Source organism: Centrocercus urophasianus, unplaced genomic scaffold (genome assembly GCF_019232065.1).
Source record: "Centrocercus urophasianus isolate 14NV4802_14NV808 unplaced genomic scaffold, USGS_Curo_1.0 seq_11, whole genome shotgun sequence".
Classification (NCBI taxonomy): Eukaryota; Metazoa; Chordata; class Aves; order Galliformes; family Phasianidae; genus Centrocercus; species Centrocercus urophasianus.
In genome coordinates, this window is record NW_024884253.1 from 89,335,074 (window position 1) to 89,347,644 (window position 12,571).

At 38.5% G+C, this 12,571-nt stretch overlaps 1 protein-coding gene across 2 annotated transcripts in view; it reads right to left on the reverse strand.

The window, feature by feature from the left end:
* Positions 1-12,100, reverse strand: part of COL15A1 (collagen type XV alpha 1 chain) — a 106,236-nt gene extending 94,136 nt beyond the window's left edge. For both annotated transcript variants that reach the window (XM_042839729.1, XM_042839730.1), the window contains exons 1-2: positions 11,791-12,100; positions 11,566-11,648 (exon numbers count right to left, since the gene is read on the reverse strand). In XM_042839729.1, the coding sequence (XP_042695663.1) occupies positions 11,566-11,648; positions 11,791-11,801 (94 nt within the window). In that variant the 5' untranslated portion in view covers positions 11,802-12,100. The remainder of the gene's footprint in view (positions 1-11,565; positions 11,649-11,790) is intronic.
* Positions 12,101-12,571: the final 471 nt, after the last annotated feature.

The window sequence follows — 12,571 nt, forward strand, 5'->3', positions numbered from 1 at the left end:
CTCAGACTTAAAGGGAAGCTAGGACAGAGAACAGTTACTCGGAAGATCCTACTGTTGCTCATGCTGTCTTTTCTAGCTCCTCGCTACAAGTTTCTGTCCTTAGATCAGTGACAAAAGGGGGGTTATACGAGCCAATAGGAATTGTGAATAAGAGTTCATTCTAGGAAAATTACAAAAGTTAGATTCATAGAATGGCTAAAGTTGGAAGGGATCTTAAATATCATTGACTTCCGACCCCCTTGCTGTGCTGTTGGCAGGGTTACCACTTACTACATCACGTTGCCTGGGGCCACATCCAACCTGGCCTTGAAAACTTCCAGGGGTGAGGCATCCATTCTTTTCTCTGGGCAACTTGTTTCAATTTCCACCCTTTCAGTAAAGAATTTCTTCCTAACATTTAATCTAAATCTCTGTCCTTTTAGTTTTAATCTGTTTCTACTTGTCCTATCACTATCAGGCAGCATAAAAAGCTTGTAGGCTCCCTTCAGCTACTAGAAAGCCATAATGAGGTCTCTAGGGACTTCCCTTCTCCAAACTAAACAAGACCAACTCTCTCAATCTGTCCTCACAGGAGAGATGCTGCTGCCCTTTGATCATCTTCATCCTCCTCTGGACCAGCTTGAACAGCTCTGTATACTTCCTTGGCTGGAGGCCCTAGGCCTGGACCCAAGATACAGTAGGTCCTACAGGCTGCAAGCACGCACTGTTGGACAATATTCAGCTTTTTGTCCATCAGAATCTGAAAATCCTTCTTCACAGAGCTGCTCTCAGTGACATCATACAGTGACAGCAAGCTAATCGGAGAAGACTACTTTACTAAATATGACAGAGGAATGCAAAATAACAAAATATAATTGGAATTAAAGATAATAAATAAAATAAAATGAGAGAGATGGTGTCCAACACCAAAAGCCTTACTACAAGAAGGCAAGACAGCTAGGGAGACACACCACAGCCATGAGCAGGAATAAAAAGAAGGGCAGCACTGTGACTCCCGAGCAGTTTGATCTTTCCCTCTGAATGGAAAACAGAAATGGAACAGTGAAGTCTTTTGGGATATGTAGTTCTTTTTCTCTTCTGAGAAAGATGCCCAAAAACTATCAACAATCCACAGAACTGGAACATTAACTCCTTAACTCCCAGTGCACTATGGGATGTTATGATATGGAATACATGCAACAAAAATAATAAAATCATGACAGCATACACATATAAATCAAATACCCACTTTGATAACAGTGTCACCAATTGATGCAATGTCACTCTCCTCAAACCGAATTATCCAGTAAGAGGAACAAAAAATAGAAAGAATGGAAAAAAGAAAAACAAAGACATGCTAAGGAAGCATAAAAGGAAATGAGAAATTTTAAAAATGCAATTTTATAATTAATTATTCTTAATTATGCATAAAATTTTAATCATATCTGAATTAAAGCATGTACTTCGATGTGTCAGAATTTCTACAGAAATCTTAACGTAGTTGCATTTATAGCATTATGCAAGCTAGGTTCTATGCTCTCCAAGTTCTGAGCAGTGAGTTCTCCAGATCCTGCTAGCTCCTTTTTCTTCCACCATCAACTGGAATCATTGTCTTTCTCCATCTTCTCCTGTTTCCTACTCGTATTTACACAACTGTCAAGAAAATCTTAAAGAGAACAGGATCTAGATGTTTCCTCTCTCTTTTTAGTCTGTCAACAAGCTATAGAAGTACTGCAAATGTATCATCCTGCAAATAACCAATTAAACACCCACACTTGAGTTCATCCCCTGAAATCCAGGCATCAGGATTTCTAGTGGCACTGTGTGATCTGCTAGATATCCAAAATCTACCAGTAATAATTCAATTATTGGCAGAATACCGCAGTAGATTAAAGCTGAAACAATTTTGAAAAATAGGAGGAAGGACTGACTTTAAACTGCTCTCTTGATTATCAAAATCTGAGCTGTTTTGGGAAAAACAGATTAAGGAAACTAATAATCAGATGTGGTGAATTATTATAATTCTGCTGGTTTCTCTACAGTTGTGGCAATTTTATACAATTTAGGATCTACACCCAGTACACAAACTGAGACTATGTAAAAGTAAAAACATGACTGCTGGTAAAACTAAACTTGTATTCAACAGCTATTTTCATTTAAGTGCTAGGTATGTTTCATAGAAACATTAATTTTACATGATAATTGTCACTAAAAGTAGAAAGTAAAACCAAAATATTGAAATATACAGCACTGAAATGAAAAGTATCAATTCCCTTACACCCTCTCCAGGAAAGTCACCTGCCCACAAAAATTAACTTCTCTGTAAGCCTGGTCAGCTCCCCAGCGGTCTGTTTGGCAGTTGTATTGCTTGATCAGGAAAGACCAACAAACTAGTTGATACAGCCTTTGGAGGGTTTTTAATGTTATTTTAAAGAAAGGAAAACAAACACAAAGTAATTTTGGCTAACAGAATGCAGCTACACAACATTGGACTCAGCGGGACAAGACGTTTATCTCAGGTGTGCCTGGATGTCCCTAAAATTGAAATGCTGTGATTCTGTTGCATGACCACAGAACCTAAGCTACACAGATGTGAATGTATCTGGTATGTGAACATCTACGGTGACCTGAAGTGAACTAGGGCATTCTGATAAGTAAGAAACAGACAGGTTTTTAAAATAGAGGGTGTAGATATCTAGAGTTGTGTCCCGGTGAAGGGGTCTATGCCTATCACATAGAATCATAGAAATTATTCTACTTGACTGACAGACGTTCAGTTTTTGCTTTCTATTTATTTTCTGTAGAAAACAGTGATATTTAATCAAGTCTGTGGAAGATTTACAACTAATACATACTACCCCATCACATATATATTCATGTAGTAAGAATATTTCCAGAGTTCACCTTCTCTAATGAAATAAACATCCTCTACTACAGAGAAGAAATAGAATGCATCATTTTAGCTTTTGGGAATCTAAAGCAATGGAAGGGTAAATTCAAACTGCATTTGAATACTTGTCAGATCTTTCCTCTTAATTTCCAAGTGCATTCCAAGCTGAGAGAGGAAGCAAGGTAGGAATGCCTAAACATGATTCTCCTCCACTTTTGATTTCATCTCTTTATCCTTTCATCATACATATTTATGACAGTTGTGTTCTTGGCAAGTAGATTTAAAATTCCCTTAGAAATCTTCATTTTAAAGTGAAAATAAATAGTAATTTATTGCTTAGTTTTGTAATCAAATTCACTTCTGACAAAAGATGTTACAATTCTTAAAACAAAGTTTAACATCATATCATCCATTAAATATATTATCTAAATGCTAAATGCTTCAGTCTGCATTATTTCTAAAACATATCTATAAAGTGAAAGGATTTTTTCAAAGCACACACCAGTAGACTCTGCTTTATATACACTGCTCCAGTGGCTACCTTTCTTTTCCTATATTCCATAGGAATCTCTTTCATTCCACAGGCTGATCAATGGAGTTACTGTTTGAATTACAGTGGTGTGGATTCACAGTTTTCAAAAGATGTTTTTCTAGGTGCAGACCTATTAAAAAAAATCTTCCACAACGTTAACTTTTTTTTTTTTGTGCAGCTACACTTCATTTATCTCCAGCATGCTAAGGGTTATGAGAGGCCAGAAGGAGTGAAACTATTTCTTTTATATTCACATTTTAATAATGCTCACAATTTTAAGCACAGATTTTGCAAACAATGTTTATAATCCCAAGGCAGTCCCAATTCTGTGCTCGTTCAATATATACTTCAGATATGCACTGCAAAATAAATACACAACAAAGGAAAATCTGACTGAAATACAATATTATTTAAAAAGCAGTCCCTTTTATCAGTTACATCGCTTACGTACCTAAAACGTGAGCAAGTTCAATTTTAATTGCTTTCTCTTCATTTCTCACACAAGAACTACTAAGGAAAAGTAAAACCACATGCAACTCTTGCTAATTCCTTTCCAGTCACTGGAAAGCCTTTCATAACTTCTGTGGGTGTTGAAGCATACGTAAATGCTTATGGGATATACCGTAGTCCTTCAAGGCCCCATGATCCCTATGCTGGATTTCACTCTCAAAATAAATTTCAATTCAGGGCTCACTCTCATGAAAGGAGACTATTTCATTCACTAGTTCTCAGGGTACCGGCCTCACCGCAGTTCTTCACCTGAGGAGGAACAATCTCATGGATGAATATACTCTGCAGATCAGCGAGCAGGAAAGCAGCTTAGCAGAAAAGGACCTGAAAGACACCAAGTGGAACATGAGCCAGTAGTGTGCCCTTGCGTTAGCAGAGAAGGCTAATGATGTCCTGGGCTGCACTGGGAGAAGTGATGTCAGCAGGTTGAGGGAGGTGATCCTTCCACACTACTCAGCACTGGTGAGGTTGCATCTGCAGTGCTATGGGTTTCCCTGTACAGAGAGCTACTGGACAGAGTGCAACAAAGTGCCAAGATGTTTGAAGTACTGAAGCACCTCTTCTGTGAGAATGGGTTTAGAGAGCTGGGACTATTTAATCTAGAGAAGAGCAGATTAAGGGGGAATCTCTTAAATGAATAAAATATCTGAAGTAAGAGCAGAAAAAAAGATGGAGTAAGACTCTTTTCAGAGTCCTCTCTCCATGCACAACACTCTAATCAGATCTTATGGTGTAAACCCAATGCACCATCAGGGCATAGAGATCTCACATGAACATGTATGCCCTGTAATACTCACTGCAGCATTCTTCAAGTGCTTCCAGATCAGACGGAAAAAAAAAAAAAAAGAGTGTAGCAAAAATACTGCAGGATGGAAAATACTACTTCTTTCACCTACCCAAACATAAAGTGCTGCTGTACTGGTGAAGCCTCACCTGGAGTACTGTGTCCTGATGTGGAGTCCTCACTACAGGAGAGGCACAGACTTGGAGTGCATCCAGAGGTGAGGCACAAAAAGGATCCAAGGGATGGAACACCTCTGCTATGAGGACAGGCTGAGAGAGCTGAGACTGTTCAGCCTGGAGAAAAGAAGGCTCTGGGGAGATCTGATAGCAGCCTTTCAGTATCTAAAAGAGAGCTACAAGAAACAAGGGGACAGACTCTTTAGCAGGGTCTATGGTGTTAGGAGAAGGGGAACTCCTTAAAAGGAGGATAGGTTAAAAAACTTAAAGAGGATAGGTTTAGGTTGGTATAAGGAAAAGATCTTTTACAGTGAAAGTGGTGAGGCACTGGAACAGGCTGCCCAGAGAGGTACTGGATTGCTGGAGTCTTCAAGGCCAGGCTGGACCAAGATCTGAGCAATCTGATCTAGCAGTAGATGTCCCTGTTCATTGCAGGGGAGTTGGACTAGATGACCTTTAAGGTCTGTTCCAACTGTAAGGATACTATGATTCTATTATTCTGTGCTGTTTCTCAGCAGCACACATGGAACAGCTCACATGCATTACTTTTCTCAACATTTTCCTACATTAAAATCTAAATTCAGACTTATGTAAGTTTAAGGTAAAATATTTGCCTCAAGAACTAAAGTCTACCTAAATCTCCACAGATAAGATTTTATTTTTCTAAACTTTCATTGTGTGGATGTTTTTAGTAAGTATTCAGACTGTTTTGAACAGAAATGCACATGTATTGTATCAGTACAATTAACTTACTTTTTTGTGTCAAGATTGTCATTCACTGTTAACCAAGGACATGACTGACAGCACTAGACCTAGTAAGCAATGGAGAATGCATTGCTTTCTCCAGGAACAAGTCTTCACTTTTAGTAAGGCTGCAGCACCAACGAGTCATTAACAAAACAACTGTGCTCCAAAACCAGGAAAATTTCAGTGAAAACACAACACATTGCATTTGCCATTTCCATCCCTGTTATTTCAAGATGAAGACAAAGCTGCCATAAAGATACCTCAAGCAAGAAATAAAGTGTGTTTAGAACTTGCATCTGACTTATAAAGTTAAAAGCAAAGCAGGCTGCATGTAAGAATAACGTGCCACAATAAATGGTTGATTCCTAAGTGGAATAGAAGACATACCTAAAACCTGTTCATTGATAACCACGGGGTGAAGACTTGATAGCCAGTGGAGCCTCTTTTCTGTGTCTCAATCAAATGATCCTGGTCAAACTATTTGGACGCATATCCTAGTGCTGGTAGATTGTTCTTTGGGGGTATCAAAACAGTTTAAAAAAAAAAGCACTTCCAAAAGTCCATCCAAAAATCTACTTAAAACAAGCTTGAATAAAAATAAAAAGAGGAAATATTTTAAAAGTAGCATTTCCCTTGACTGAGAAGATGTGCAGGTGCAAAGGGGTATGATATGGTATCTCCCTCTATAATGGAGAAATTATGTATAATCACAGAGTCTTCTTACACAGAAAAGCCCTTGCAGATTCCCTTTCCTGGGGTGCAGTATAAAATTCTTGGTGTGCTGAGGTAAGCATCTCTCTCACCTATTCACAGTGCACACTTGGTCCATAATAGCACAGAACAAGCTGACATAAGCAGGGCAAAACAGATTCTATACTTTGCATAAATCTGCTTCACATAAGGTGGAACATGCTCTGTATGGATGTAGCACAAATATGGGATGGCAAAACGTGTTCACTAGTAGCCATGTCTGCTGCATAATGGCATATATCTAATCTCACCAAGGAGAAATACAAAGCCAGAAAAAGAATTAATTCATTTGGGTAGACAGAATGCACCGCAGACCAAATTGCTAACTTCTGTTTGTTTTTAAACCAGCAGCAATTCTGTGTGTTGGTCAAATGAGACAAAATCATTGAAATAGTTGTGATAATTAGGCAACTTCTCTTAAATAGATAATATTAATGAAATTTAAAAACAAAGCAGTCAGATTTCACTAAACAGTACAGTATCTTTCTAGTCAAGGCATATTGCATAAATTGGCAAAGCACTGCATGAATTTGGGCAACGGTGAGTTGCCATTTGGAAAGAATCAATCCACATTTCACACACACAACAAAGCAGGAAAGGGGAAGAAATCATAGCCAGAAGAACAGCAAAGTTCAAAGGAAGTACTTAATTTGGAAAACATGTCACAATAAGAAATAAGTTCTTTGAAGCTCTTTGTACATTTCAGACATGAAACTTTTTTTGTTGTTCTTCTCTTAAAGGATTCACCTAACGGAGAGAGGAGCAGCATTAGGAAGATATGACCTGTTTTCTGCACACTGAAGCTTGCATTTGATGCAATAACAACCTCAGATTTTTCTGGTAGAAATTGCATCTATTATGCAGAAGGGTTTCTCCCACCTACCTCAGAAACACTAAGCAGGGCCAAGGATTCAAAGCAGCTGTGTCTTAGGGATACACTGAAGCAACTTTTAGCCTAGATTAACAGTTGTGCAGTAGGAGTCCAGTAGTTCGCATCCAAAAAAAATTTGGACTATGAGAGACAACAAAAAGGGGCTAAAATGTTTCCTTTCCCCGTTCACTGATTGAAATGGCAGTTGAAATATGCATTTGTGTCTGCATTCAACTGCATGAACCAAGGCTGTTCTTAAGCCAGCACACAAAATAAACCACTGTTTTCTGCTATCCCCAGTCACCTCAAACAGTACTTCATTCTCTCCAGTCATGCATCCACTTCAGCAGTGAGGAGCTGTAGTTCGATATATAACACAAGATCACCAAGATCAGGCACTGTGCTTAGTGTATAAAAAGTAAATCAGAGTTAAAGTATTTTAGTTCAATTGATACTTCTTAGAAAGTACTACAAAGAGTACCAGGAGCTAGCAGTTTGTACACAGCAACTGCTCCATAGGACACAGACTGAGTAACAGAGCTACAGAATAAAGTTATGAGAAATCTATGAGTGGGCATGATAGTGAATAAACAGATGTATATGCATTCATACATTCGGGTGGCCAATAGGACTTCAAGAAACTGTGTTGCACCATCTACAGCTGAGTCAGAGCAATACAGAAAGAAACTACTTCATGATGGACTTTTCAGCAGAATACATCCTTCAAACACCCATGAACATAGAATTGAAATTTTAATTTCTGTTTAGATCATGGAAACAGCTGCTTGCTGCAGGCTTCCTGTGTTCCTCTGTTCCTTCAGAGTGGAAATGAAGACAGCTATTACAACACTATATCCATACCAGGTGGTTTTCTATTAAGAGGCTTCAAGAAAGAACATCTGCTAAGTGGTAGAAGCACTTAGCAAACAAGAAGTTTATTGTCCTAGAGAATTATCATGTAGAAAGTATTGCACAGAGAACTAATCCATTTAGAAAAGTGAGAAAATGGAACAAATTTATTAAATCATGTTTGTTCTGCTGCTCATACAGATGATGCCAACTTAACCAAATGATTTTCTATAGTAAATTACCTATGTTCTGCATGGAAAGATATTTTTAATGGCTAGGAAATTAGGTTCAGTTCTGTGTTAACTACGTGCCCAACAGCCAGTAGCAGGCTGAAGATGTGTCTGAAAAATATATCGTGCCTTGTTCAGTTTAAATTCAAGTGAAGCTTGATGTTGCTCAAATGCTCAAAGTGAAACAAGAATATACAGTGGCATCTAAACTACTTTAACAAAACACTGTGCTCCATACAGAACAGAATTACAGTAATTTTCCCATCTTAGAAAGGAATACACTAGGCTATCCTTATCAATGCATATGTCAGTGTGATTTTACATGTGTAAATGCAATGCAAAGCACATACAGTAATTACTTGAGAGAAATGAACCTTTATATCATAGAATGGCCTGGGTTGAAAGGGACCACAATGATCATCTAGTTTCAATCACCCTGCTACATGCAGGGTCGCCAACCAGCAGCCCAGGCTGCCCAGAGCCACATCCAGCCTGGCCTTGAATGCCTGCAGGGATGGGGCATCCACAGCCTCCTTGGGCAACCTGTGTCAGTTCATCCTGGATTAAAAATACAAGCTAACCACTTGTATCATTACACTACTTGATCAACAGCCAAAGGACATCAATAATTCAGCATTTCTCCATTCAGCTCATCAAGTTAGCCACCTAATGACAGCCAAGCTATTGCTGAGCATATTATTTAGGGCAAGAAAATGATGTTTAGCTGGCTAATAATAATAAAATGCAGATGTTAGTGAGAAATTTGTAAAGCTTCTTTTAAAGAACAGAGGCATGACAAAACTGTAGTATTACGGACACTTGAACAATTTGCCTTATTTATTTGAAAAAAGGCTCATGCTAACTTGAATGACAGGAACTGAATAGCATTGGCAACTGCATAGATCTCCTGGAGGAATTAAATATGGCTTCTGCAAGAGGCTAGAGCAAATCAGAGGGAAGATCCTCTTCTTCAGCAGTGTTAGGATTCAGATTTTATATATTTAATACTGTTCATAATCTGGAATGTTTGGGACTGCCTTCCAAGAATCTTCTATTTGCTAAATTAATTTGTGGTTGAAAATTCAAAGCAATGCATAGAAAGCAGCCATAGATAATCAAGGTAAAGCAAGTCACATGATAAGATGTGTAATTAAAGGTGAAGAACTTGCACCATGAAGTGAGACCAGACAAAGCCAGACTTTTTTTATTTTATGTACAGGTGCTAAACTGTCATTTGAAGAAAGGAGAAATGATGAGGTAATTCAGTAAGACCCCAACATGTCTTCAACCTTCACACACAAACCCAAGCAGAACGGAGTATTGCATCTGCACAGATTTCATGAACGCAGGAGGACAAACTGCTGCAATCTGTGCGGTTCAAACGGCACCATTCTTGGGTGAAAAGGAAGGACTGGAGGGAAGTGTGCATGTATGCTTATATTTGTACTGGTACAACGCTAGCTGCAGTAAAACAGACTATAACCTTCCAACAAAATCAGGATGTTAACTCATAGAAACTGATAAGATTCCATAACTTGTATTTATTTTCACTCTGAAACAAAATCCAAGCATTTTTTAGAAGTTTTAATAAAACAATGACCAAATAGCATACATCTGCAGAAGATACAACAGAATTTTAATATTATGAATATTTTATTTTTTACATTTTTACATCCTGGCACAACACATAGCATGATCTTAGTATTACATAACAGATACCTAACTTCCTTAAAAAATGCTAAACATATCCATTCAGCCATAGATGCATTATGAGGACAGGGAGGAGAAGTCAGCCAACAGAAAGATAGCACAATATTCAGCGGGCTGGAGAATCCTGGAAAGCAGTAATACTAAAGGAGACAGTCACAAAAAAAAAAAAAAAGGATATTGTGTAAGTTCAGCAGCAGAAACAACAGGTTTAAAGGCAGGTCAGTTGATCTCTTTTGACTATTCTGCAGTGACAGGGAGAACCTATAGCATTCATACATTTGCAGCATCACAGATCAAGGAAGATCTTATTCCTGTTTCCAGCACTCAGTGCCTAATTTTAGCAGAAGAAAACATTCACACCAAGCGCCAAGAAAAATGTATAATCAACAGCTCTCTTCAGTTCAGATCCCATTCACCACACTGCCATTCATCAGCTCAAGAAAAACTTACTATGTAAGAGATGGAGGTATCTTAGAGATACACATGTATATCCATACTTTGTATCTACAGATACAATTTTTTTCTCTTTCTAATAGCTGAATATAGCTTGTCCTCTTAATTAATGATCTGTAATACAGCAGAATGTGCTCCTCAATTGCACTTACAGTATTTATTTACTGAGACAGCTACTTACATCTTTGATTCTTGGGTGCACTGTCTGATAACAGGCAAACAAACTGTTCTGAGTAATACTGAGTTCTTTATCACAGTACCTGTTTCCCTTAGATTATTTCCAATTCTCTTATCAGATAGTTACTTAGCAGTCATATACTTAACAAATTCACAGCTGTTTAAGTCTGAATTAAGAAAAAAGAGCATATTTGAAAGAAGAATAATTGTCCATACTGCAAAAGTAATATACAAAGTTTTTTCATCTTTTTCAAAATTGTATATAGACTTTTAAAACAGTGCTCTCTTTATTGAACTGACATATGAGGCTCTGTCTTCCAGAGAAATGATTTGGCTCAGTTATGGGAATATGTGATCCACAATTATAGAAAGACTTTTCATTAAAAGGCCAAAAAGGCTGGTAAAAATAAATATATAACTCAAGAAATCAGAAAATCACGATTTGCTCAGACAGTTAGTGAGAGAAATGTCAGTACAACTTGGAAAGTATCAATCACACCAGTGCTTGCACTGTGCCTGGCATGTTTCTGACATAGCCAGAGAGACGCACATCTTCACACAAGTTGCTTTCTGCTACCTTTTCCCAATTTGACACATGCAAAAATATCCAGTATTCTCTACTTCTTTCAAGTGCTTTCCGTTGGCTATTACACTCCGAAGCAATCTTGTGAGAGCAGCCATAATAGGCTATCATACACATGGGGACCAACACATCTATTTTCCTTTTTCCAGAAAGAACAGCAATTTAAGCTGTTAACTTGCAACAGCTTCCCTGTATGAAATTAAGAGCCATAAACAGCAGAGAAAATGAAGAACTTCAGTTTAGAGACTCTTCCTATATTGAGAAAGCTTATCTTAAAATTAACTCTTACTCTCAATTCATAGATGTGATTTGGAGAAGTCTTACCTTCTATGACCTGAGCTGCTGAACAAGCATGGATCGACAAGCCTAAGAACAGTAGCAGCACATTCCAGCTCCACCAGGCACGACTGAAGCAGGTGTGCAGGAAAAAAAGGAAAAAAAAAAAAAAAAGAAAAGAAAAAAAGGAGGAGGGTAGGAAAAGAATGAGACAAAAAACGTAATACAGAAGTATGAGGGTTAAAAAAATAACATAGAAGTGAGAATTCTTACCATGACAGCATTTTTTGAAAGTCAGTTGAAAGACCTCAAGGGCGGAAAATGTTCAGTGAACATGAATTTTATACTTCTGAAAATAAGTTACAGAAAACTGGAGCCTGCTGTTTCTCCTCCAACGTTCAGACACAAGTGGAACAAAGGCAGCTCTCAGGCTCTCTGTGTGACTCACTGCAGTTCAGGGCTCCAACTCTGAAATCTGACTCCACGTAGACTTTCCGTCAGACCACAGCCTAAAACTTCCCACCTCTGCACTGTAAGGATGGATGGACTCCCCTCTCTGCCGTTCACCACCCCAGGGCCGTCGCTCTGTGGCACTGCCTGAAGTTACTGCGCTCCCTGAGAAACAGCAGCACAGCATTCCTCTGATTTCTGAAAACTCGTTGACAAAGGAAGCGACATCTCTGCTGCTCCCACAGATGTGATGCTGTTCGTGCAGATGATCCTCACAAAGTGCTGCTGCAAGAGCCATTAATGTGGTGTGGGCACATCAGTGGGGATGTCTGACCAGTGCTGCATATTTTTAACACCGCTGGATAAAAGAAGGCAAAGCAAAGCATTTCCCCTGCATTCCATTAGTTTTAAATCCCTAAATGTAAGCAGTCTATTAATTCACTCTTGCTGGATCTTGAGATTCTGAGAGTTTCTGATGGTCATTTGCAGCCTTAAGAGCCAGGCAATACTAACAGGTCCCTGATGTCAGCTATTATACCCTGCTCTCAACGCGGGCAGTAAGACTGGTACATATCCACTCTGATTTAACTTCGCTGCTTGTCTC